Genomic DNA, 27393 nt, shown 5'->3' with positions numbered 1-27393 from the left:
CGTACACTAATTACGTAAGCACTAATGGGGAGAGGGGGGTCTGCCATTTTCTTACGTCCCATATAAATAAAAAAAATGTTTATGTAAAAAATCTTACATGGGGGGAGGGGGGGTTGAAAAACCCAGAAAAAAGGCATACGTGATTAGTGTATGGCCCCTATGTACTCTATCTCATCGTCTTGTAGGGCATGAAAATCACGTGAATGTATATTCGGCTGTAAACAATCAACACCAATCGTGTCATAAATTAACGAAAACAACAAACGGCTCTATCGAAATTGACCTTTATAATGAATGTCCAGGTAGATAGGTAATCACCCTACACCGCCACATTGTCTCCGTTCAAATACCCTAATCACAACAACAATGAATACAATGACTAAATATTGTAGTTTAGGTACCTACGATGATAATAACGACACTCACCTTCGTTTCTCTTTTTCTGGTTTTGGTTTGACTGTCGTAGCCCTCGTCATTTTTGTCTCGTTGTTGCGCTTCTGTATTGGCGATGCTTCAATCCAATTATGGTAGAGTTGGATAGTCCCTCCAGGAGATTCCCGAATATGCGTTTATATTCCGCGCAAGATTTCCCGACTTCTGGATGCCACAAAGAAACAACCCGCACAACACACTCTGATAATGGTCGTTCAAAGGCCACGAAAATAAATCTCCACGGTACTGGGGTATATTTGTATTACGAAATCCTTACAAAATTTTACTTCTCACTCTCGTTTGCATCGATAATATTGGTACTGCTTCACACATACAACTATTTACATACAGTCGCAAAGCCTGTTTTCATTCGACACTGCACTTTGGAAAGGAGATAGCTTCTTGCTTATGCACCTTCCGTGATGTATATATTTTTGGTGGTTTCCTTCTGAATCACACTATATGCAGATCTTCTAAACATTTACCCAACACTTCAGATCACTGATGTGTATATGCTACAAGGGACACTTTACGAAGCAATATTTTCTTGAATGACCTTCGAGGTTGGCTACCAACTACTTCACTTTGGTGCTGCTCTTAATGTTGCTAACGATTCGGGGTCAGCATCAAAACACAATCACTTCCAGAAGGCTCGTCAATTTTAACAGTAGCCCTAAGTATTTCTCTGTTGCACTTCCAAGAAATAATTCCCATAAATCAAATTCCACAGTATTCAAATTCTTTACGCACCACTATTATATGGCTGCGTATAATGCTCCACTTCATAAGGGAGGGAAATTTCCACACTATTATAATTTAGGTAATCACCTTCCACCGAAGAAAAAAATATTCGCACAATCTCTACGTTGAGTTTAGTTGAATCACATTCTTCACTACCAGTTCCCGATGGAACACCACGGCAGGACTCCACGGCGACGACGGCAGTAATTATCCCGACTAATCCACGGCGACCAAAATCTGCGCATTTGACTGCGGCAATTTAGAAAAACACAAACTCACAAAATTGTTGCTTTCCGTAGTTCATTTCCTCCAAAATACGTCTGAGACTCGCTGATTGACTGCCTGAACAATAAAAATACTCGCTGTGTTACACTCTGTTACTGCCTGATGGCTGGCACTGCTGAATGCTTCTGTCAAATACAGCTGTCCATCGAGCAATACGGCACGGTGATAAATGGGTTTCGAACAATAACGGTTCTGGTCCCTCGCCTTGTTACGGGTAGATTGAGGTATGACACGTAGATGTAGAAACAATACAGTTGGCGGGCTCCTCTTCAAAGCTAATTTCCTGTGAATAAGAAGCAAACGATAAAAATATAAATGGTCGCTTGTATTTTTGTACATTTTCGTTGATTACTATTGGATTCGATACTAAAATTGGGTAATAATTTAAGGTTTGAAGGCATTCAGTGTTGGCCATATTTTTGTCTCAAGACTATTCCATAGGCAGACATCATGAACCAGCACGCTTGTCCTCAGTTGGGTTGAGTGGAGTGGAACCGATGAATCATCGCCATCGGTTGCACTGCATTTGGCCTTACTATAGATGTCGTGAGACGTATTCTGGAAGCTCTTGCGAGGTATACTCTTCAATGCTAGCAGCAAATTTTGTCCCAGTAGTTGACACGGCATGTCACGACCAAAACTAACAACAATGTCTATTCAACATAAATTATCGGCAGAGATCTCGTTACTGACAAAGGTTTTAAAACTAGTGCGCAGCAGAATACAGATATTTAAAAGGAAATAAAAATCTCTATAATTCAGGAACGCAACGGACCAAATACAATTAATACTTACTAGTGACCCTAACTCAGAAATGTCTGTAATTTTCGAATTAGAGTTTTGCACAAGCTCCCTATTTTCAATAAAATCGAAGAAAAATCAAGGGGTATGCATTTAAAAAGCTACGAAAATTTAGGCGAGCGAGAAATTTATGAAATCTATCCGCGTAAAAAACGACCCCAGTGTAGCAAAAATAACTTATGCTCTGTTCCTAATTACGAAAATTATAGTATTTGTTGATTATTTGTAAATTATTTGATTATAAAAAAAATATAAAATTTCGCAAATATGATATGGGCCAGATAAACCTTAAAATTTTGTAGATTGTTGTGAAATTTATTATTATATTATGCATCCCAAGCAAGGAATGTAAAATAACAACATTGCCAATGACAACGACATTATCCTCTCTTGTAAATGTTGGGACAAACTCAACTCGCAATAAGCGTTTGTCCCAAACTGCAACAGAATAGGACAATTATCCCTGCCACGCATTTTGAGAATTAGTCGGTTTCCGATGATGTTTTTGGTTAAATTAGTATCAGTTATCATAGATTAGACATAAACTTAACCATCTGTTGACATGATTTGCGTTTTACTTCTGAAATAAACAAGTTATCGCAGTTTGAAAAGTTTACAACAATTACCTCTCCATGTTTGTTGCAAATAAAATGGAACGCAACAATGTCTTTATCCTCTGCAGATGGGGACAAAGAATTATCGCTATTCTCTTTTGTCGCTTGTTTTTCGCATTTTTCAGCGACAATTACATTCCTTGATCCCAAGATAAACACTCAGATCGTGATCATCCCAATCAGCCTCCGTTGAATTGCGCTGGAGCGCGCCCATTTACTTTACACACGGCGGCTATTCAACTATGGCAACCCCATTCGGCGGCTTATTAAATTAAACAGCACAGACTCACACCCTGTGTAAAAGCTTATGGGCGCGCTGCTGCGCAATCTTTGCTTGCGCGTTATCACCGCGAAGAGTTGAGCGTTTAAGAAGAGCGCGACAATACCCACTGCCAAGGATGTTATCGATCATTTAGTTATCTGCGTTCGATCACTTAGTAGTTTGTCAATAACTCATTCCGGAGGCTAAATTTCAAAATGTGTTGTATGGTGGACTTTTAGTGCAAAGGTTTTTCTACAACTCTCCTTAACAGGTCGATGTTCGAATTCCACTGCTAAAGGAGTTACGATGCTAGTTACTATACTTATACTAAATGATAACAAAATATGCAATCATTTAGTCCAAGTTACTGCTACTAGCGCTATAGCTTCGTTATTAGTGAAATTCAAACAACGAACTGTTAGGCAGAGTTGTAGATAAACCTTTGCACTAGAAGTCCACCATACAACACATTTTGAAATTTAGCCCCTGGAATGAGTTATTGACAAACTACTAAATGATCGAAGGCAGATTACTAAATGATCGATAACATCCTTGCCCACTGCTCCTCGAGATTTCTAATGGACATTTTGAAATCGGAATGTCACAGGTTGACCTGATTTCATGACCGCTCTCTAGATTGATTTTAGAGCGTTCGTGTTGGTTCTTTCAGCAATTCACCATTTTTTTCTATATGTATGAAGCGGAACTAAAAACATTCACTGTAAAGAGACGTTCATCTCACGAAATGCAGAATCGGTAATAGTTCTGCGTTCCTAAAGTTTATCTTTTCATTTTTCATCACTTGTGTGGAATCCGTACTAAGGCTCTGCACTCATTTTTTAGTAAATTGAGTGCAATATTTAATTAGAGCAAAATTTAATTAAAAATGAAGCAAAATAATGTACATTTGACCACCCAGGTCCCAGGTACAAATGCGGAATTCGAATTATGCGGTCTTCATTATTAACTTTTGATCTTTGAAACGACTTAAGAGCCCCGAACATAGGATACCTTTGCGTTCAACACATTTCCTTTAGGAAAACTGCCAAAGGCATTTTTTTATTAAATTATATTATTATTTTTTATTAAATTATTTTATTTTACAATTTTTTAGCATTTTTTTTGCAGAAAAAGAAATACAGTAATATCCCGATTTCATCACTCCCTGGTGAATTTTAAGGTGATAAAACAGGGTATGTGACAAAAATTATTTCCAATTTTTTAATTCATTCCACAAATATGAATCATTTTATGCCTTGGAAAGGCCAAATGCGTGAACGGTACCCGTTATTTCTTGTCGAAATTGCTTACAGAATATTTCCCAGGTACTCAGAAGAAGAATCAATGTTGTTTGTGGTATTATTCACGAAAATAAAAAGAAAGACAAAATTTTTTGGGGTGACAAAATCGGGTCGAAAACGTGATAAAATTGGGACGTGATAAAATCTGGTCGAAAACTGGTGCAAATGATAATTGAATAACAAACTTTTTTATGATTACATAATCTGTTCTTCATCTGTTGTTCTGCTCTCCTTGCAATAACATATAAATAACTAATTTTACTATTATAACAAAATTTGTTGTTAGGACGTTATTTTATGTTATTCATAAATAACATAGGAATAACAAAACCTGATATCAAAACAAAATTTTTATTATTGTGTTATTTATTTGTTATTCACCTCTACCCGGGTACTATCAGATAGACCAAAATCTATTTTTTTTTGTAGGGAACATTACTTGCCCAACGTAGAGGACAAAATCAAAAAGGCTATTTGAAAAAAAAGTTCCTAGATATGATCCCAAGTCATTCGAGTTGTAAGTTGAAGGTCCACGAAGAACATTACAATTTACAACAGATTACAAGTATGGTCTCGATTGAGCATGCTTATTTCGGAATTACTGTTTGCATGGTCTGCCACACATATGTATGCGGGATAAGAGTTATTTATTATGATGTGGTGCACTCTTGTCTGGCGTTGAGGTGCATGAGCTATCACATCACAGCGAAATAACAGAGGGTTTTGTGATACGCATATCATGACGTATGTTTTGGTGAATGGAATTGCGAGTGCGCAGGGTACATGTGCCTGACGGCTCTGTCAGCAGAAAGCAAACCATAATTTTGCTTTGACACCGTTTCCAATCTTTGAAATATCAGCTGTTGAGTAGAACCGTTTCTGAAGCAACGTTTGCTTTTGCGAATTTGCATATTGTAAAGTATGGCTAATATTATTCATATCAATTTGTGTAATATAGATGCACTAGCTTTATGTACCCGGCCTTGCTCGGAATTGCCAGTTTGATTCGCAGTTTTTTTTTTCACAATCGGAAAATGAATAAACCAATTGGTCAACAGGATAATTGCGTTATCTTATCGATACTTCATCATTTGATCAAAAGAAGGCAGATTTCATTTGAAAACATTGACTGATTTTGGAAAAGGGAGCGAATCCATAATCGCCATATTCCGGGCAAACGTCTATTTCTAAAGAAGGACAAACATCCACCGATGCCTTATTCCGAGCAAACGTCTATTTTTAAAGAAGGGATCACATTCACCATCCAGAAGGAAACACATTAATCATTGCTTTTTACGTTGGGCAAACCATGATTTCGATAAATGGTTGAATTGATCGATAACTAAACAATACAATAATGGGTTCAGAAGTTAGGCTGGAGCACACACACAAACATACAAACATTGAGTTTTATATATCTCGGCAACTTATTCAAAACGACGTATGTGATTTTGTAAACAAAGATGCATACGTCGATTTGTCAAATATGATGACACTCCCACGCAAACCAATACAACGAACATGTAGCCGAAACCTCCCCTACCTGTATGTGGCGATAGTTTGCGGGAGTGCTATCAGATTGCAGAAATCAACGTTTAAATTTTTGTTTACAAAATCACATACGTCACATACGTTGAATAAGTATCCGAGATATATAGATAGCTAATAGCTATATGTATCCGGCTTTGCTAGGGACTGAAAAGTAAATTATAGAATTAAAATGTCCAATGCTGTAGCACGAAACCCACAGAGGTAGATCTACCGCTCATAGAATTGAACCTTTGTATCAATATATTTTTATATCTTTGTTTGGCCCTACCTTTTCAATAAACATCTTCCAAAATAGAGAATAAGTGTACCAAATCTGGTTGGAATTTATCCTGGGAGTTACACTGAATTGCTCATTTTTAAAGACAACCCTTCCCCATAACTTTCCCTTTTCCAAAATGACCCTCCCACCTTCTTTGTTATCTTCTCCTTAGAATAGAAAATGTGCACCAAATTTGGCTGAAATTGGTCCTGGGAGTTGGGTGTTACACTGAATTGCTCTTTTTCTAAAGACAACCCTTCCCCTTACCCTCCCCTTTTCCCAATGATCATCCCACCCCTTTGTTATTTTCTCCTTAGGATAGAGAATGTGTACCAAATTTGGATGAAAGCGGTCCAGGGGTTCAAAAGAAACACTGAATTGCCTGTTTTCTGAACAATACCCTCCCCCAGACCCCTCCCTCTTCCCAAATTACACTTCCATGTGATCGACTTCTCTTAGTGAATACGTGTACAATATTTGGTTGATATGGGTACTGGAAGTTGGGAGTAACACTGAATTGCTCGTTTTATAAAGACAACCCCTCCCCCATACCCTCCCTCTTTTACAATGACCGCCCCACCCCATTTGTTATCTTTTCTTTAGGGTAGAGAATGTGTGTATCAAATTTGGTTGAAATCGGTGCAGGGGTTCAGAATTTACTCTAAATTACCTGTTTTCTGAACAATACCCTCCCTCCAGACCCCTCCCCTTTCCCAAAATCTCTCATATGATTGTTTCCTTATAGTGAATATGTGTACAAAATTTGGTTGAAATCGGTCCTGGGAGATGAAAGTTACACATAATTGTTCGTTTTCTAAACAAAACCCTCCCCTTTCCTAAATGACCCTCCCACCCCTTTGTTAACTTCCCCTGAGGATAGAGAACGTGTGTACCAAATTTGGGTGGATTCGGCCTAGTGGTTCAGAAGTAGTTAGCGAACATACATACATAGATTGGTTTTATATATATAGATTACCCGTTTTCTGAACAATACCCTCCTCCAGACCCTCCCCTTTCCCAAAATCTCTCATATGATTGTTTCCTTATAGTGAATATGTGTACAAAATTTGGTTGAAATCGGTCCTGGGAGATGAAAGTTACACATAATTGTTCGTTTTCTAAACAAAACCCCTCCCCCTTTCCTAAATGACCCTCCCACCCCCTTTGTTAACTTCCCCTGAGGATAGAGAACGTGTGTACCAAATTTGGGTGGATTCGGCCTAGTGGTTCAGAAGTAGTTAGCGAACATACATACATAGATTGGTTTTTATATATATAGATTAAAAATTAATAAATAATTATCTTTAGCCAGCTTTATTTCAAATGACTTTAAATAAAAAAAAATAAAAAACTTGATAAAAAATAATAAAACTAATATTGTTATAAATTTGCTATGAAATAAGCCGGCCAAACATAATTGTTCATCAAATTATCTAATTATTACACAAATTGATATGAATAACAACCATTGATATATTTGAGGTATAATCTTGCTACACCATCTTAATCGGGTAGGCAATTGTCTTTCATGCAGTTTTTAATATTGAACAATATTATATCAACGTTTGTTATAATATTGATATAAAGGTATTAAACCAACACCTGTTTTAATTGTGTTTCGTCTAGAGGATTTTTTGTTGGATTTTGTTATTTTAACAACTATGTAATAACACATTCATACAAAAAAATAACCTTTTATACAAAAAGTGATACGAGGGGGAGGGTGGGGGTCCAAAATCGCCAAAATTAGTGTTACGTAATTTTAGAAAAAAAAACCCTTATATACAAAGCAAAATCCAAATATTTAAAAAATTAAGCCGTCACGATGGCCTGCTTTTCAACTTACTATTCTTAAAGCTTGTTCACAGTTAACTTTGCTAAGACCGCCAAATGCATAAATATGTATCTAGCATTCTAGCGTGGAATGATGTCCAGAGAGCTGAGAATATTTCCCACACCCAGCCAGTGGAGAGCAGATTTCAATAAAATTATGCAAAAGATCCTTACAGAAAATGTATAAAATTTTAGCATTAACAATTTTAAAAGATTGTTATACAACCATTGTATTATCTTACAATTTTGTACTATTTTAAGACTCTATCTGTATAGAAAGCTAACATTTCTTGTAGCAAAACCTTGCAGAACTGTAAATACCAAGTTTCATATAATAGTTGGAAAATTTAATAGACCTGGACAATGCTCGAGTAGGATCAATGCGCACTTAAAATTTTCGAAGCTGGGCGCCATCTATGATGTAGATGGAAGACCGTACATAGCGAGGGGATTGAACCATAAGACTTCAGGTGGTGGGAGAATCTTCCATCGTTAACATTGCGAAATTCGGTAAAATGGTTCTCGACAAAGATTCAATTGGCACAAAAAATAGAAGTGCGACGCGAGCAAGGTGGATTGATAAGATAAAAGACGATTTGCGAACCCTCCGTATACTGCGTGGTTGACGACGTGGTGTCATGGATCGAGCTGAATTGAGACAATATTTTATGTTCTTCTAAGGTAAACTGCCACCATTAAATACTAAAAGAGACTCTAGATTATTATGCTCGTTTGGAACTGTGAGTCCGCCCTCTAAAACACAATCTAATTATCATTGTTCCTAACAGTATCCGACAAAACATTCAATCAATAAATGAGTATCAAAGCTAGCGAAGCAAAAATCCATTCATTTATTTTTCATTCTCTCTCTCTCTCATGGAATTTTCGGATCAACAATAGCTCGTATAATGTTCTATAAACATTTTAATAATAAATACTAATAAATAAATTTCTTTGCATCTCAATATATATCAACTTGCTGGAAAATTCAGTTACTGTGCCAAATATAAACATCAAAAAGATCACTTACCGTTACTCCTGCTCCCGCAAAATCACCACAGCACCAGGAATCAATGCCTTATGCCAATCTCTCGCTCAAACTGTTCAGCCTTCAACGTCCCGTCGATCGATTCACAATTCTCATTGAAAACACTGTACGCACTGATTTCGCCGGGCGTCTTTTCCGTCCGGGTGTTGAAGTAGATTCCAACCAGAGCGGACAGCATCAGGAATACCACCCCGAATCGAAGCTCGATAGCGATCGCGTACAGTGTGACCCAGAACAGGAAGTACACCAAGTAGGTGATATAGGTCAGATAGGAGCGAGAAGGTTTCGTGCTTTTGGAGTCACCGGTGGCTGCCGTTTGGTCGGAATTCGTAGAGGACACTGTGCTTCCGACTGATACCACCGAGTCGGATTCGGATACCGTTCGCGATTTTTTGCCCGCGCTGAATTGATGAACCGGAGCGATGGTAGTTTTTGCATTAGATGGCGATTGGATCTGAAAATAGTATGATCTGTTAGGTATGTAAAAATACTAAAGGCTATAGAGATAACATACATCGGCTTCAACTATGACGTGGGTAGATTTTTCGTCTACTCGAACCTGCTGGAAAGACACCATATTGTAGAGACGATCTTTGAAGTTATTGAGGATCGCCTGACGACGTTTCTGCGAACGATAGCTGTTGAGCTTTCCTTCCATAAGTTGGGCAGAATACCAGGAAAAACTTTGCTGACTCTTATTCTATGTAGATAATTTGTAGAAACAATTTATAAAAACGGTTTATCAACAGTGACACGATTGAAACTTTCTATTTTTGTTTTTGTGTTTTTATTTATGCTCTCGCCAATTTTTCTCACAAACACGAACGCACGGTTCGTGGTGGAAAATAATCCCATTTGATTTTGCCGTTACAGCAGCTCGTGGTTGACAACTGTTGAAAACAAACTGAGTACACCCAGTTCTTTTTTTACACGGTTGAGTTTCAGTCGATCAAGACTTTTGGCGTCAATAAAACTATGCGTTAACCCCACACAAAAAATAAAGAAAATTCAGGTGGTATTTTAAAATCTGTGAAAGTTCAGGTTACCCGAGAAATTAATGAATACCAACCGTGTAACCGCAATTCTATCGTGTTGCCGCAATTCTATCGTTGGGTCGCTGCAGGCAATGTTCTATTTACGCTTCCATACCGACAGAATCGCAGTCGCCAAACGATAGAATCGCTTCGCGTGTGTTTGGGGGAACCTTTATGCTGTAATAATATAAATTTCGCTGGAGGGTCCACTATTGGACATTATACCCTAGTTTTATTTTGAATGGATATCTCTCAAAAGTTTGTAGGGATATCATATAAATCCATATTACGGTACAAATTCATCGCCCACCTTGAAGGTATTCCCTCCTATCGTAACACTGCTTCCCAAATGGGCCCTGTCGCGCTCGGTTACGCCCACAAGCATGTATTTTGTCTTCGATGCATTCACCACCAGTCCAACTTTTGTTGCTTCACGTTTTAGGCGGGTGTACTGTAACAGTTCTGCCACCTTTGCATTATCCATGTTATCCTCGAAACAAATAAATTGACTGGATCTGTTGTTACACCCGGCACGACACCCCGTACCTCGCATGACACCTACTAGCGCAATGTTGAACAGCAGATACGAAAGTCCATCACCTTGTCTTAGTCCCGGCGCGATTCAAACGTACTGGAGTGTTCGCCCGAAATCTTCACACAGTTTTGCACACCACACCGTTGCTTTGATCAGTCTGGTAAGCTTCCCAGGGAAGCTGTTCTCGCCCATAATTTTCCATAGCTCTAGGCGGTCTATACTGTCGTATGCCGCCTTGAAATCGATAAACAGATGATGCGTTGGGACCTGATATTCACGACATTTTTGGAGGATTTTCGTACAGTAAAAATATGGTCCTTTGTCGAGCGGCCGTCAACGAAGCTGACTTGATAATTTCCCACGAAATCATTGACTATTGGTGACATACGGCGGAAGATGATCTGGGATATCATTTTGTAGGCGGCATTAAGGATGGTGATCGCTCAAAAGTTCTCACACTCCAGCTTGTCGCCTTTCTTATAAAAGGGGCATATGACGCCTTCCTTCAACTATTCCTGTAGCTGTTCAGTTACCCAGATTCTGACACTAAATTGACCAATCCTGATATCCACACCAGACTCCCAAAAACGACTCATTCGTTCCCGCAAACTAAGACCCAAACCCTGATCCCACGAATCGTAACGAAATAGCAGAAGCCTCCCCATACGTATTGATTGTGTCGGTCCGCGCGTAAGTGCCATTAGACCGGGCTAATCGTCGCTCGAAATGTCCATCCAGCAGAAGAGTCGCTTCGAAAATCCGGCACCTATATTCGAGATCATGAAAAGAGATGATATCTTCAACAAAGACAATAATAATTTAATGCTAGCAGACCGCATCGTGCTTTCGTGCTGTGCGGTTCTATTTTCTCTCTTTGCTGAAGGAAGTTTTTAATACTACCCGAAGCTATTTTAATTTCAACAGTGCTACTCAGCGCTATTTGAACCCACTGATCCCGTTACGATCTTTGCAAGGACCCGTGCCTTCGTTTTACGTTGGACCCGTTTGCGGAAGTAAAATTCCGACAAGCGGTGGTAATCCTGCAGGGACAACGTTCTGGGAAAAAATACCCTCTTAGAATGTCACATCTCCACACTCAGCAATAAGCATTAATAAAAACAAGAGGAAGGGCGAGTCTCTGAATTCTCCACCGTCCTGCCAAAGCGCAGAAAAAAATAGAAGGAAGCTGGCGACTTCAGATATGCAATGTTCAAAGCAAATACCAAAACTGAAGCTGTTCAGGTTGGTATCATATATACTCAAAAAATTGTTATTGGACTTCGTTTTAATGGACGACGGCAGCCATAGTGACGGTGACAATGATCCCTACGACGATGACGCCATGAAGACGTACGAGAAAAATGATGACATCGACGCGAACGACGACGCCATCGATGGCAGCGACAATGGTACCTCCGACGATGTGGAAGTCCATGATGACGACGGAATAAACAGTAGCAACGATGATGGTGATGTTTTTCGTACTGCTTTGCATTCAACGCCGAAACCAGCGAAGAAAGCACACAAAACCTGCCGACCGTATTCTTTTCGTGACGTAGAGGAGAGCATTGAATCTTTTGGTGCTGAGGAAGGTCAAGACGTAAAACTGTGGATGCGCCAGTTCGAAGAAATGTCAGCTGCGGCTTACTGGAACGATGTTGCGGAAGAAATTAACGGGAACGGCGAGGCGATTTGTGTTCACTCAACGCAATCTGAACACATTCGCAAAGTTAAAGAAAGCCTTAATTGTCGAGTTTGCCCCTCTCGTGAGAGCGTGTGACGTACATCGGCAATTGTCAGCAAGAAAGAAAAAGGCGTCTGAACCGATGAGAGACTACGTCTACGACAGCGGTTCTCAACCTTTTCCTTGAGAGGTACCCCTTCGAACTTTTGCGTATATTGAGGTACCCCCTATTTTTTCGAGGTAAATGATAATGAGCGTAAATCATTAAAATATATGAAAAATTGACCTGAAAACTAACTAAATATATGGCTCTCCAAGGGGTTGTCTGAAATTTTCCTTGCTTCGTGAATCCTACAAGACTTTAAAGATTTTTGGAGGCTTTCAAAGCTGAAGGTAGGATTCCGAGCCTCTTGATAGTAGGCCGCCGAGACTCTTGATAGGAGGCTTCCGATCCGCTTAATAGGAGGCTTCCGAACCTCTTGGAAGAAGGCTTTTGAGCTTCTCGAAAGGAAGCTTTTAGGCCTCTGGAAAGGAAGATTCCAAGCCCCTTAAAAAGAAGCTTCCGGCTTCCCAGCCTCTTAAAAAGAAGCTTCCGGCTTCCCAGCCTCTTGAAAAGAGGCTTTCCAGTCTCTTGAAAGGAGGTTTTCCGGTCTCATGAAAGGAGACTTCCGAGCCTCTTGAAAGGAGGCATTCGAGCCTCTTGAAAGGAGGCTTCCGAGCCTCTTGAAAGGAGGCTTCCGAGCCTCTTGAAAGGAGGCTTCCGAGCCTCTTGAAAGGAGGCTTCCGAGCCTCTTGAAAGGAGGCTTCCGAGGCTCTTGAAAGAAGGCTTCCGAGCCTCTTGAAAGAAGTTTTCCGAGCCTCTTGAAAGAAGGCTTCCGAGCCTCTTGAAAGGAGGCTTCCGAGCCTCTTGAAAGGAGGCTTCCGAGCCTCTTGAAAAGAGGCTTCCGAGCCTCTTGAAAGGAGGCTTCCGAGCCTCTTGAAAGGAGGCTTCCGAGCCTCTTGAAAGGAGGCTTTCGAGCCTCTTGAAAGTAGGCTTCCGAGCCTCTTGAAAGGAAGCTTCCGAGCCTCTTGAAAGGAAGCTTCCGAGCCTCTTTAAAGGAGGCTTCCGAGCCTCTTGAAAGGAGGCTTCCGAGCCTCTTGAAAGGAGGCTTCCGAGCCTCTTGAAAGGAGACTTCCGAGCCTCTTTAAAGGAGGCTTCCAAGCCTCTTGAAAGGAGGCTTCCAAGTCTCTTGAAAGCAGGCTTCCAAGCCTCTTGAAAGCAGGCTTCCAAGCCTCTTGAAAGCAGGCTTCCAAGCCTCTTGAAAGGAGGCTTCCAAGCCTCTTGAAAGGAGGCTTCCCAGTCTCTTGAAAGGAGGCTTCCCAGTCTCTTGAAAGGAGGCTTCCCAGCCTCTTGAAAGGAGACTTCCGAGCCTCTTGAAAGGAGACTTACGATATGCTTGGAATGATGCTTCTGAGACACATAGAAAAGGCCTCCAGGCTGCTTGCAACGAAGCTACTGAGCTTTTCGATAAAGTCCTTCATGTCTCTTAAATAGAGGATTCTAAACCTTTAAGTCGCAGATTTCATTTCAGAAGCATATTTTTTTATCATATTATTAAACATTTTCACCCTTATTCTTGTTTACGGACGAACGATACTTTCGAAAGAATGCGATTCGTTCGAACTGTTTCTCCATTTGATTTTGCTGGCGTAAACAGGAATGCGCTTCAACTTTCGTTCGAAAGCGCGTTCGTACGTAAACAAGAATGTGGGTGTTTGACTAAATCAGGTGGACTACATTGAAGTTTTTTTTTAATTTCTTCATTCGACGTTTTGTCCTTTTGTTCTTTTTTCCCACAGCCCTTCATACTGTGTTGGTTGTGGTGGACAGGGCTCGAAAGTTACAAAGTTTGAGAATAAAAAAATCGAAACTTTATCAAAAAGTTTTTATTGGAATTGACCTTTCCCATCATATTTTTTTATTCGCTCAATCGGTCAACTTTCCCAAAAAAACATATTCTTGACGCCTCTAAATATTTTTAAAATTTAAAACAAATATCGGAAAAGTGCTGAATCCTTCCGATTTTGAACAAACATTGAGACCGGTTCACACGTGCAGTACTTTTTTGGATTTTGTTTTCGTTTTTTAAGTACATTAGAGGCTTCAAAAAATATGAGTTCTTTGGGAAAGTTGACCTTGAATGAGCAAAATAATTGACTGAGACGAGATGCAATTTTTGGAAAGCTCTATCCGCCATTACGCATTTTTGTCCGAGGTACCCCCTGGGGCCAACGAAGGTACCCCCAGGGGTACATGTACCCCAGGTTGAGAACCGCTGGTCTACGAGATGCAGCGGATTGCTTTGGCTATTGACCTGGACGAACCGAGTATCTGCGAATACATCGTCGATGGTGTGACAGACGACGAATATCATCGCTCAATGCTGTACGAAGCGCATTCCATCAAGCAGCTGCAATGAAAATAAATACTAAGGTATGGAAATCCATATATTGTGTGCGTGCCTTTCGTGTATGGCGAAAAAGATTTCACTACTACATTCGAACGAGCTCCCATAAGAAAGCTGTGCAAATATGTACGTCACCATTTGCTGTTTACATTTTCCATCATCCACTAATACACTTGCATTTGGTCTTCTTCCTCACCTTCTATCTATTCTCATTGAAGCAGCTGAAAGATAAACTGATGACGTACGAGAAGACACAGGAGAAATCCAATAAGAAGATACGACCCGATGACCGTTCAAGCCAGCGACGAGAACGACGTGCACCGGAGGATGACGAGAAGAAGCTGAGAGAGAAAGCGGAATCAAAGCGCTACTGCAATGAGAATAGATAGAAGGTGAGGAAGAAGACCAAATGCAAGTGTATTAGTGGATGATGGAAAATGTAAACAGCAAATGGTGACGTACATATTTGCACAGCTTTCTTATGGGAGCTCGTTCGAATGTAGTAGTGAAATCTTTTTCGCCATACACGAAAGGCACGCACACAATATATGGATTTCCATACCTTAGTATTTATTTTCATTGGCGCTACTGCTTCAATTGTGGTGAGAGGGCCCCAAATGCTTTTCGTGTAATGGTTTCGGACATCTGTCGAAAGAGTGTGGCAAAAAGAGCGAAGACCGCAATGCTAAGAAGAAAAGTGCGAAAGTGAACACGATCGAAAAAGTGATCAAATCACAGCCGGGCGTCAGTGTGAACATACACGGTCGCGAGCTATATGCGATTGTTGATACGGAGTGACATCGCATTAATTCGAAAGGATTTGTGGTCTGATATTGAGAAGAGTGGATTTAAGTTGGAACGGTCCAACCTAAAAGTCCGTGGTTATGGTGGGAAGGTGGAAACCGTGTGCGGGGAAGCGGTTTTAAACGCGCAAGTTGACAATGACGAGTATAGCATACGTTTTTACGTCGTGCCGCTGAACGCAATCGATATGCAAGTGCTGATCGGTATGGATTTTCTCGGTGGTGTAAATTTCTTCATCACTCCCGGTGGTGTGCGCATCAAAAAGTATCCGATTGAAAAATTGGAAGAAGAGGACGAATTGAAGTGGATCGGACGAATTGAAGAGTTTAGTGAGAATGAGCTAACAGTGCCGTATCAGTATCAGTCGAATGTGAAGAAAGTCATCGATGACTATAAGCCGGAAGCGAGTGCGACCTCGAAAAATCCACTGGTGATCAAACTGAAGGACAATGCAGTGGTTCGTGACAATCCTCGTCGACTTGCTCCGTTAGAAAAAGAAGTGCGTAATCAAATCCGCGAATGGCTTGAAAACGGCATCATCCAACCGTCTGACAGTGAATATGCCAGCGCAGTAGTAGTGGTACCGAAGAAAGACGGCTCACGTCGTGTTTGTGTTGACTTTCGCGAAGTGAATAAAAAAGTTATACGCGATAACTTCCCAATGCCGAACGTTGAAGATCAGATCGATCAGCTAAGCAATGCTCGAGTGTACACTACACTAGATTTGAAGAACTCCTACTTCCATGTGCCGATCGAGGAGAATAGCAGGAAGTACACTGCATTTGTAACCAGTGAAGGGCAGTATGAGTTTTTGCGTGCCCCGTTCGGTTTGTGCACAAGCGGAAGCGCGTTCGGACGATTTATCAGTGAGGTCCTTAAAGATTTGATAAATGATGGAACGGTAGTGGTGTTCGTAGACGATGTGATTATACCCTCCAAGACGGAGCAAGAAGGACTTGAACTTCTGAAGAAAGTGTTAAGTGTCGCCGCGAAAGGAGGATTGATTTTTAACTGGAAAAAGTGTGTATTTCTACAACGCCGGGTGGAATACATCGGCTATACTGTGTACGATGGCCGAGTGAAGCCGGCACCAGGGAAAATAGAGAAGGTGAAAAAGTTTCCTCTGCCGACAACTGTAAAGCAGCTGCAAAGTTTCTACGGGTTGGCAAGCTACTTTCGAAAGTTCGTGCCTTGCTTTGCTGACATCGCTCGTCCACTGTCCAACCTCTTGAAGAAAGGAAGTGAATTTGTTTTTGATGAAAAATCGGTAGCATCTTTCGACCAAATCAAGAGCATCCTAGCTAGCTACCCAGCAGACACGGAGGTCCATACAGATGCCAGCAAGATGGCTTTAGCAGGTATTCTGATGCAGCGATCCGACGATGATGGTAAGTTACACCCATGCTACTATTACAGCCGTTTGACGACGCCAGCTGAACAAAATTACCACTCGTACGATTTGGAAGCCCTGGCAGTTATTGAATCTGTGAAAAAGTTCCGTTGTTATTTACTGGGTCAGAAGTTCAAGATAGTTACCGACTGCATGGCGTTTAAGGATTCTATGTTGAAGAAGAAGGCAAATCCTCGCGTCGCCCGCTGGGCAGGTATTTTGGCGGAATTCGATTATACGGTTGAACATCGGTCAGGTGACAAGATGCCTCACGTCGATGCGCTATCGCGAGCAAGTGTTTTGACGTTGTCTGCTTCGGTAAGCGCAAGGATGCAAGCGGCGCAGAATCACGACGATAGAGTGAAGGCGATCAAGATCGCCGTTGAGCAGGATGGATCAGCTGAAGGATATATCGTGACCAACGGTGTACTTTATAAAGAGATGGATGAAGGCCGACGCGTTTATGTACCAGAAGCGATGGAAATGGAAATTATTCGTTCGGCGCACGAGAAAGGGCACTTCGGTGTGAAGAAGACCAAGGAAAGGATAAAGACGGATTACTATATTCCTGCGATGGAGGGGAAAATTCAACGATGCATTGCAGCGTGCATTCCCTGTATTGTTGGCGAGAAGAAAAGAGGGAAACCAGAAAAAGAATTACAACCCATTCCGAAAGGTGACGTTCCGATGGACACTTTGCACATCGATCATCTGGGTCCAATGCCGTCGACTCGGAAGTCGTATAATTACATACTGACTGTAATCGATACTTTCTCTAAGTTTGTTTGGCTATTTGCCACCAAGTCGACAACAACCGAGGAAGTCATAAAGAAGCTGCACATCATAACGGATATCTTCGGGAATCCAAGACGAATCGTGTGCGACGGCGTTTACGTCAACGCAGTTCAGTAAATTCTGTGACGAAGAAGGCATTGAATTGCACACAATCGTGACCGGTGTCCCGCGAGGAAATGGTCAAGTTGAGAGGGTGCACCGCATCATAATCCCTATGTTGACCAAGCTATCAGTAGCGAAGCCCGATGAATGGTTCAAGCACGTTAACCCAGTCCAAAAATGCTTGAACAGCAGTTGGCAACGAGCAATTCAAACGACCCCGTTCCAGTTGATGTTGGGAGTAAAAATGCGAACAAAGGAGGATGAGGTCCTTCGTGAACTGCTCACTAAAGAGATACAAGAACGGTTCGAGGAGGGGAGATCCGAACTAAGGAAAATGGCAAGCGAAAGCATACAGAAGATTCAGCAAGAGAATCGGAAGCACTACAATACTCGTCGTAAGCCGTTGAAAGGATATCGTATGGGAGACATCGTAGCATCGTAACATCGTATTTCCCCAGTAGGGAAATTTGGCTCTTCCTGGCATAAGGAGTGGAAATTTTCAAAATATTAATTCTGCGTGATATCTAATATCAAGCTCTGCATCTCCTCTTCACGATACATACATGAAATACGCAAATACTCGACGTTATTCGTTGAAATTATCATTTTAAAATCTGACTGAATTCGCCCTATAGTAGACCCCCTGGGGGTCCATAATAGGAAATTGCTTCCCTATAGTCGACACTTCATTTGATTTTTATGTTCCATTTCGAGACGTTCTGCTTCCCTATTATGAACCCCCTATTATATTCCTATAATGGACACTCTCGTGTTTATTTTTTATAGAATTGTAAAAAATCATCTATTTTTATTTCCCATAGCATTTCCAATGCATGTAATCAAATCATAGAACTGTAAGGTAGGTTCTCCGAGAGGAAATTCATAGTAAAATGTTTACATTGTGCTGTAATAATGCAAAAATGGCTGGAGGGTCCACTATTGGGCACTTTACCCTATATTCTTCGTTTGAAACCAAAGTTTTCGAAACCTTGTGAGTTTCTGTTGAAACAAATTTTGGACAATTCTCTTTTATTGCTGCCTACTTGCCTTTCCAGTGAGAGCTGATCTTCAAATTCTAACTCGCAACAAATCCAAATTTTTCATAATTTGTGACTTCAATGAAAAACACCGTTTTTGGAATAATGCTCAAAGTAATTCCAATGGTAGAATTTTATTTGAAGATTGTTCTGCGGGATATTATACTGTTCAATATCCCAATGGACCAACTTGTTTTTCTTCCAGTCGAAATCCTTCTATAATTTATTTAGTTTTAACGGATTCAAGTCAGCTGTGTGGCCAATTGGTAACTCATGCTGACTTTGACTCTGATCACCTTCCTGTGACGTTTGAAATTTCACAAGAAGCCATTTATAATCCAATCAGCTCTACTTTTAACCTGTTTAATACGTTTATATATATATATCAGCGATTCCACGGGAAAAGAATAGAGTTGAAAAAAAATTGTCCAATTTTGCCCAAAATCGCTTGGTATGTTCTTCATCGAAAATAATTAGACCCGTATTTTCTTATTTTTTTATTAGGGTGGCCATGTTCGATATAGGGTTACCAGAAAAATCGCTATTTTTCGAAATTTTTTATTTTTAAAAAATCATAACTTTTGAACCACTGGATCGATTTGCAATATTTTTTTATGGATAGAAAGCTTATTACTTCTAGTTCTCACTAAAATTTTTGGTTTGGTGTATTGGTGTACTCAAATTTGCTAAAATGGTCAAAATATTCGTTTTTTAAATTTTTTTAAATGTTGGACCACAACGACTATATATTTTTATATTTTTTTATGAAAATTCAAATATTTTTACATAACATATCAAAAAATTAGAAATGTTCATCGAGCCGTTTTTGAGTTACATTTTTTTTGAAAATTTCAAGTTTTCTGCCCATACACACATGGAATGAACGTTATTCTCCACTATTTCAAATAGCTCAAATTAAATCAAAAGTATGAAAATGTTATTCAAGAGTGTTTGTTTGGTCTCGTTTATTAGAAGAATTTACGAAACGCAATAGTTGAAAATAATTCAATCGGAATAGTCTGGTGTTGTTATTTATGACTTCATTCTCCAAAATCGGCAAAGCAATATGTCGTTTTTCAAAAAGGTTGGTTTTCAGCGATCCATACAATAGGTTACCTGCTTTGTTTATATGTTTTCAATATTTTTGATGCAGGTAATTCATTGTATTTTCTTTTTTGATTACGATTCATCTGTCTCCTTTTCCTTGTTCACTCTACCTACACACAAAAAAAAAATCGTTGGTAAAATTAAAAGAAACGTTGGTAAAACCAAGAAAACCAATTAGTGATTTTCAGTAGAAAGTATGAGATTGTTGAATCTACCAATGCAAAAATTGTCACATCGGTAAGAACTTCAACAAGAGCCAACTTTTCAAAATAACAGTTTTCTCTCATAACTAAATATGTATTTTACTTTTGAATCAACTACTGATCTTTCAATACAACAAGTGGAATACGCTTTCAATGCAAGTAGTAGTAGTTCTTCATTTTTATTTTACTCAAGTAAATATGCCCAAATAAAATTTAATATGTTCAAAATTGATCATTTTATTATTGTCTTTTTTTTTCATTATAAGATGAGTTGTTATTTATTAGGATAATTATGGTCCCGAATCAGCTGATTATACCTTTGTGCCATATGATTCTCCGGCAACTGCGATGCACTGTAACCGCAACTTTTCCGGTCTGCGACAAGGGTGCCTGCCGAATAGGCAACTGCGTCTTGTGGTTCGTGCTGTCCGTCTTGCTCATCAGCACATCGACAATTTGGTTCTCGGGTATCAGCTGATTGCACTTGAATTTTGTTGCTGTTCTTCATTCCGTCGTCGGCTCGGTTCGAATAGGCAAAATTGTGCCATCAGCACAAAAATCGAATAAATTTTGACCTCTCCGGTTAGTCCGGTCTGTTATGGAACTCACCACATCATCATCACCACGGGCATGATTTTGTCTTCTCTTCCAGTGAGACGAGTCTCGGCCTTCGTTTGGCCCTGGGGTCTTCTGTTCTGACTTAGAGGTTGGTAACGAATCAGCACCGGGATATCCGCAGCCCGACCGACGACGGAACCACCTTCTGGCATGGGAAAAACGATTACAAACGACCGAATTTCTCCACACCGCCGCCCTCTTTTCCATACAAACTGCTGTTATCCACTAGCTGCAACTCACCTGGGGCAGTTTCAACAGAATCCCGGCCGTTTGGATCAGCTCGCAGCCCAATATTCGCAAGTCAATTTCCGCCTCGCGATCCAATCCATCCACCTGCGAGGGCGTCAAATCGAGCTTCGTCTCCGGGAGAAGACAGTTTTCCAGCGTAAGAACGATTTTCCCGTACGATCGTTGCTGATGGCTCTGTGACCTTGTCGTCTGCTGGTTGGGTTTGGCGGTGGCAGCAGCGGTGACCGCGTCATTCGTGGTCATTGCCACTGCTGCTGATGCTGCTGGTGGAGCCAGTTTTGCGCTGCTCATCTTCCACCGACGAAATCAATTCACTTCCGCACTTTTCACAAAGCCAAATAGGCCCAGCGCTGGCTCACAACTTTTCACTGTTGGCGTGTCACCGACCGACGACGGAACCACTATTTAAATGATGAACCCATTAAGAATAAAAATCATCGGTTTAGTAATGAAATTACTTACTTCACTGCTCATGGATCAGTTCGTATGAGGACGTTTAGCCATAAATCCCAATGGCGGTTTCGGATCGAAGAGCCCACAGGTCCAGAGTCCACACAACACATGCAGATTTAAAAAGCGTGTTCCGGCTGTAGAAAAACTTGTATACATCCCGAGATCCATCCGAGAACACGTACGATGTTGCAATTCCTCCCTGGAAAAGCAAAATAGAATTTACTGAAAGTATATCAATAAATTATGGAGAAAATCCTAATTACCATACGGCGGCGATGTTGGAAATTATTTTCTCGAGAAATTTTTCACAACTGTCACTGACAGGTCGTGAGCTGCCAGTTAAATTATTTCTTTCTTTCAGTGTTGCCAAAATTGGGAAATGTTAAGGTTTGTTTGATTATTTTAAAATTTTTATTCTGAGAGTTTTGACTGTAAAAATCAAAACTTTAAACAGAAAAAAAACTTTCAAATCAATCAATTTAGCATTTGACTGAAAAGTTTTAACTCTTAAAAATACCAAATTTCTCATATTGTTAAAATAATATTAGAAAAATGTTGGAATCCCAACTTTTTTTTTCTCTGTGTAAATGATACCCAAAGGGACTATTTAAAGTGGTCTATAAGATAAAGTATATGTCAGTCAAGAAAAATCAGTGAAATTGTCCAGTTGCCTTACTGAAGAAACGTTTAATACAATGAAGCACGAATGCTCAAATTGCCATGTTTGGAGTAATTGTTACAGGAAACTTACTCCTAAACTGTATGATTATGCAGCGGAAAGGAGAATAAAATTGGATAAAAGCTGTTCCTACATTTGTAATACCTGCTATTGCCGACTTTATCGCATTATCAAGAAAGGAAACGAGCCAGGAGCTCCAAGTGCAGTTAATATAGAATGTGAAAATCAAGAACTCACCGTTTCTGAACCATCGAAACTTGATGATCTCGCCGTTGCCGGACCATCAGGCACCAATAATTTCGCTGTGGCGGGACCATCTAGAGTGAATAATTTCGCCGCACCAGCAAACATCAATAACGGTGGTTTCGAAATAATCGATCCCAATGTCGCTGGATCATCGGAAATTGACGCTGTTCCTAGTGTTGGTAAGTAGAATAATCTCATCTTTTTGTTCAATCAGACATCATGATTTGCTACGTTATACAAGTTGTACTCGATTATTCAGAAAATTGAAAAAATATCAGTTCCGTATAATCTTACCTAATCCGACATAGTAGCTCAATTTGTAGAGCAGTTGCCTATCATGCAACAAAATAGAATTATCGAATACAATATGTATTACATTATATAAAGAAACATGTTCCTAACTAATAGTTATTTTTCCGTCTTGTTTTCAGAATCTTTGTTTTCTTTGGAATCAACGAGTTCTGAAGCAAATGGTAGCGCTGCTGCCCAGAAACTCGGAGACGGTCAGGAAATTCTTCAACAAATGAAGGCAAAATTTAATGAAATATCGGACAGAAACGATCGATATAGGATTCTAACTTCCCTTCCCAAATCCTGGACTGCATACAAAATTATGCAAGAATTCGGTGTTTCGCAACGGACTGCTCAACGTGCAAAGGGATTACAGATTGAAAAAGGTATTATGAGCACACCGGAGAATAAGAATGAGTAAGTAAGAATTTTGCTATGTAATATTTTTTTGGATGAATTATGAAAAATAAAAATAATCATTAAATGCTGAGTTTTAATCGAAGGTAATCAGAGAAAACCCTTGCTTGTGCTTTTAGTCTAAAGCTTCGAGATTTGAACTACAATTCCTCAATATTGCAGAGCCAAGATTCTCTCAGACAGCAATGGTTGCCAAATTTTTAATAATTCCAATGGAAAGCATTCATTACAAAAAGAATTTCAACGTAGATTTTATTGGCCAGAGAAATTGTGTTTTTTGGACTTCAAAATTGATTTTTTAACTTCACTAAATATTTTAAAAAAAATCTACACGCTAAAAAAATATATTCTATGTAGTTTTAGTTCGGTTCACTCAAAATGACTCTTTTGTGGAATAATTCAAAATACCGTCTAAGACGAATTAAGTACTCTCCATTTAATTCCACTAGTTAATTTTCGTTATCTTTGCAGATACGTATTTCGACCACAACTGTGTGGTCGTCTTCAGTGTCTGACTTGAGTCAAGTCGAGTCAAGTACGAGACACTGGAGACGACCACACAGTTGTAGTCGAAATACGTATCTGCAAAGATAACGAAAATTAACTAGTGGAATTAAATGGAGAGTACTTAATTCGTCTTAGACGGTTGAATACATTCCACTAAAAGAGCTTTATATATTTTTCAGAATTCAAAATAGTTAAGTTTACTTAGGGTCTGTCTCATTTGGAGAATTTAACTTAAAAGTGACATTTCGAAAATTAAAAAATCACCCCGTTATAAGAATGGCTGGTGCTACCCAGCAATTCCAATAGGACATCGATGGAAAATGATTCGATATCTGTCAAAAGTAATCTTGCTCTGCGAGCAGGGTTATTTGATAATTATTGAAATGTCACTTTTAAGTTTAATTTCAGTTTAATTATCCAATTGAGACAGACCCTTAGTCGTGGTTTACGCTACTCACGGACCATTGTGGTTCCAGTTATAGCGTAAACCATGGCTGAGTAAACCCTAGCAATGTTGGTCTCTGCTTTTAAACAATTTGAGGCTGATTTGTAGTTCTCACATTTAATGGGGTCAGAACTGGACAAGCCTCCCCTACTTTTGATGGGTACATTACTTCACAAATAAAACTAGATTTGTAAACATGGTTATCATGAATTTATTAGGAATAAGTTTGATAACTTCAACGAAATGATTCCCGCAGTTATTTTGAAGTGATGGAGAATAACGTTCATTCCATGTGTGTATGGGCAGAAAACTTGAAATTTAAAAAAAAAAATTAACTGAAAAACGGGCTGGATGTACATTTCTAATTTTTGATATGTTATGTAAAAATGTTTGAATTTTCATAAAAAAAATATAAAAATATATAGTCGTTGTGGTCCAACATTTCAAAAATCATAAAAAACGAATATTCTGACCATTTTAGCAAATTTGAGTACACCAATACACCAAACCAAACATTTTAGTAAGAACTAGACTGCCTTTATACGCATAACAGTCCCATGTACATAGGAAATCCCAGCAAACATGGGACAAATATGCGTATGACGGCAGTAGAAGCTTTCTATCCATAAAAAAAACATTGCAAATCGATCCAGTGGTTCAAACTAGAGGCCTGAATAAGAGAAACGCGGATAGGTATGTGCCGCCAATCGAACCGTCAAAAAACAGTAGCCAATCGAGCAGGAGACCTGTCAAGCAGCCAAAATGTTGGCTCAAATACTGAAAACGGCTAAATTCGATTTTATGTCGTTTTTAAATAAACAAATTTGAAGCCTTCTCGATGGTATAATGTGGAAAATGGAGATCAGAAATTTTAGTTTGAAAATCTTTAATACGAAAGATAAATGATAAATAAATACATGCAAAAAAATTCATACTATATACCTTTTCCTGCGTAAAGACAAAAGTATTTTATATGTTATTTTTCTATTTGGTATTCTGATAGACTTTGATAGTAGTATATGGTATAGAGAATAATCATTAAATACTAATTGTCCATTTCTGGTTATAAAACCGGTCCACCACAGTTTTATAGATTATCTGCTAATTAAAATAGTTTTTAAGTAATGATGAAAAAATGGGTGCATATTAATTTAAATCAGCATACTCATGTTATTATGTTCGATACTGTCTTTCATCTTCTTACCTCATCTTTTCAGAATTCAAGAATCTCATTTTAATTGAAACAAAACCTATTTCCTGATTTTATCAAAGATGATCATCGATGGACAATTCATTTTCCCATTTCTGAAGACAGTTAATTGCAAAACGAACTGGTGTTTACAAATGGATCGCCCATCCAGGACAAACGATTTGAAATTTGGTGAGAGAATTCCATTGTATTTATTATCAACGTATATTGAAACTATATGAGTATATATTAAAAATAAACCATCAGGGCACCCGATTGAAGCGATTTGGATAGGAAGAGTGGAATTGCCAACTTCCTATTGTTAACATTTCGTGGATAAAGGGCGGGCTCTTCTCCCCATCTATTGGGTCAATCTGGGAAACGAGGGCTTAATTGTATTATTGATTGTACGAACTTTCTTCTGGAAGGAGATTCTCTACTCATTCCGTGGTTTTGCATAAGTGTCTTTGCTTATGGAACCACCCCACCCATTTTTGGCCCTTCATACAGGAGTTTGATGATATGCATTCAATAATATAAACAGGATCAAATCGTTTGTCAGATATGACCAGTGCTATCGGCAGGTGCCTTGCTACAATAGATGGTAGTATCATCATCATCATCATCATCATCATTTTTAAATAAACAAATTTGAATGCATTTTACATTAGTTTGCAATAATCTATGCAAGTCATTTATAGATTATGAAATTAAATTGCATTGCTTATTGGATTCTATTGTCATGTGATGTGGACACATCAAATAGCGGTTTATGAGATTTTATCTACATAAACCATTTCTTACTTTTCATGTGTTGCTCTTTAATGAAGAAGATTGAATACAGTGTTGGCAGAGTCATATCTTCTATCCGCGTTTCTCTTATTCAGGCCTCTAGTTTAAACGTTGTGATTTTTTTTAAATAAAAATTTTGAAGAATAGCGATTTTTATGGTGATGATGATGATGATACTACCATCTATTGTAGCAAGGCACCTGCCGATAGCACTGGCCATATCTGACAAACGATTTGATCATGATTATACTATTGTTTGTATTTCATCAAACTCCTGTATGAAGGGCCAAAAATGGGTGGGCGGTTCCATAAGCAGAGACACTTATGCGAATCCACGGGATGAATAGAGAATCTCCTTCCAGAAGAAAGTTCGTGCATAGAATAATATAATCTAGCCCTCGTTTCCCAGATTGACCCAATAGATAGGGAGAAGAGCCCGCCCTTTATCCATGAGATGTTAACAATAGGAAGTTGGCGATTCCACTCTTCCTATCCAAATTGCTTTAATCGGGTGCCCTGATGGTTATTTTTTATGGTATATAATCATATAGTTTCAATGCAATTTGGTAAATATATGTATAAAATGGAATTTTCTCACCAAGTTTCAATTCGCATGTCCTGGATGAGAGGGGACCTTTCTTCAACACCAGCTAGTTTTAGATTTATGCTGTCTTCAGAGATGCCAATAGTTCGTCAAGAAATGTCCTGTTTTAAATCGGAGAATATTCATCGTTCTGGTTCACAAATTGACAAATAAACTTCTAGATTTCTGAAAAGATGGAATAAAAACACGGGTGGCAGTATCATACATAAACATATGTTTGATTAAAATGAATATGTATCCTGGTTTTTTCTTGTAATATCCAGAAATTAAAAGAGTTGGCTATAAGATTGGTGAAAAACCTGAGTGAATCGGTTGAAAAACAACTGAGATGTAGCCATTTTTAAAACGGATGAATCCTAGTGTTAATCATATAAATTGATCTGTATGATGAAAAGATATTTTAGTTACTAGATAAAGATTGTCGCTACTGTTCCCTTTGTTCTGCTGTCCGAAACATGTGTGGTACATACCTGTCAAATCGTATGGATTTTCCTTCTTTGACATTTAGCTCCCCTATCCTCGCCAGCAAAAGATGTTCCGGACAGCGACGACAGCGACAATCTTTATCTAGTAACTAAAATATCTTTTGTATGATGTCACTCTTGTCTTTATGGTCAGAAGGTAAGGGGTATGTGTTG

At 39.2% G+C, this 27393-nt stretch overlaps 5 protein-coding genes across 7 annotated transcripts in view; 2 read left to right on the top strand and 3 right to left on the bottom strand.

Annotated features, from left to right (window-relative positions):
- The window catches only part of LOC134205104 (protein similar), a 406085-nt gene extending 404594 nt beyond the window's left edge, over positions 1-1491 (bottom strand). The window contains exon 1 of the mRNA XM_062680031.1: positions 427-1491. Coding sequence (XP_062536015.1) covers positions 427-476 — 50 coding nt within the window. The 5' untranslated portion in view covers positions 477-1491. The remainder of the gene's footprint in view (positions 1-426) is intronic.
- A 111-nt stretch (positions 1492-1602) lies between these two features.
- Positions 1603-9926, bottom strand: LOC134205105 (uncharacterized). Of its 2 annotated transcripts, XM_062680032.1 has the most exons (3): positions 9642-9926; positions 9110-9581; positions 1603-1741 (listed from the first exon to the last, which is right to left on the bottom strand). In XM_062680032.1, the coding sequence occupies exons 1-2, from the start codon at positions 9783-9785 to the stop codon at positions 9150-9152; spliced, it is 576 nt and encodes a 191-aa protein (XP_062536016.1). In that variant the 5' UTR covers positions 9786-9926; the 3' UTR covers positions 1603-1741; positions 9110-9149. The 2 variants fall into 2 exon arrangements, with proteins under 2 accessions (XP_062536016.1, XP_062536017.1); XM_062680033.1 differs by lacking the exon at positions 1603-1741 and having other exon boundaries at positions 8991-9581.
- Positions 9927-11812: 1886 nt separating this feature from the next.
- LOC134206194 (uncharacterized) lies at positions 11813-12478 on the top strand. Its single transcript, XM_062681887.1, has 2 exons — positions 11813-11938; positions 11999-12478. The coding sequence occupies exons 1-2, from the start codon at positions 11898-11900 to the stop codon at positions 12474-12476; spliced, it is 519 nt and encodes a 172-aa protein (XP_062537871.1). The 5' UTR covers positions 11813-11897; the 3' UTR covers positions 12477-12478.
- A 7957-nt stretch (positions 12479-20435) lies between these two features.
- Positions 20436-21891, bottom strand: LOC134206185 (cyclin-L2-like). Its single transcript, XM_062681878.1, has 4 exons — positions 21849-21891; positions 21595-21784; positions 21124-21533; positions 20436-21028 (listed from the first exon to the last, which is right to left on the bottom strand). The coding sequence occupies exons 3-4, from the start codon at positions 21421-21423 to the stop codon at positions 20984-20986; spliced, it is 345 nt and encodes a 114-aa protein (XP_062537862.1). The 5' UTR covers positions 21424-21533; positions 21595-21784; positions 21849-21891; the 3' UTR covers positions 20436-20983.
- A 306-nt stretch (positions 21892-22197) lies between these two features.
- LOC134206173 (uncharacterized) lies at positions 22198-23227 on the top strand. Of its 2 annotated transcripts, none has more exons than XM_062681870.1 (2): positions 22198-22685; positions 22942-23227. In XM_062681870.1, the coding sequence occupies exons 1-2, from the start codon at positions 22281-22283 to the stop codon at positions 23035-23037; spliced, it is 501 nt and encodes a 166-aa protein (XP_062537854.1). In that variant the 5' UTR covers positions 22198-22280; the 3' UTR covers positions 23038-23227. The 2 variants fall into 2 exon arrangements, with proteins under 2 accessions (XP_062537854.1, XP_062537850.1); XM_062681866.1 differs by having other exon boundaries at positions 22198-22689.
- The last annotated feature ends 4166 nt before the right edge of the window (positions 23228-27393 follow it).

This window comes from Armigeres subalbatus, chromosome 1, assembly GCF_024139115.2.
Source record: "Armigeres subalbatus isolate Guangzhou_Male chromosome 1, GZ_Asu_2, whole genome shotgun sequence".
Taxonomy (NCBI): domain Eukaryota; kingdom Metazoa; phylum Arthropoda; class Insecta; order Diptera; family Culicidae; genus Armigeres; species Armigeres subalbatus.
This window is presented reverse-complemented; position numbering and strand designations above follow the sequence as displayed.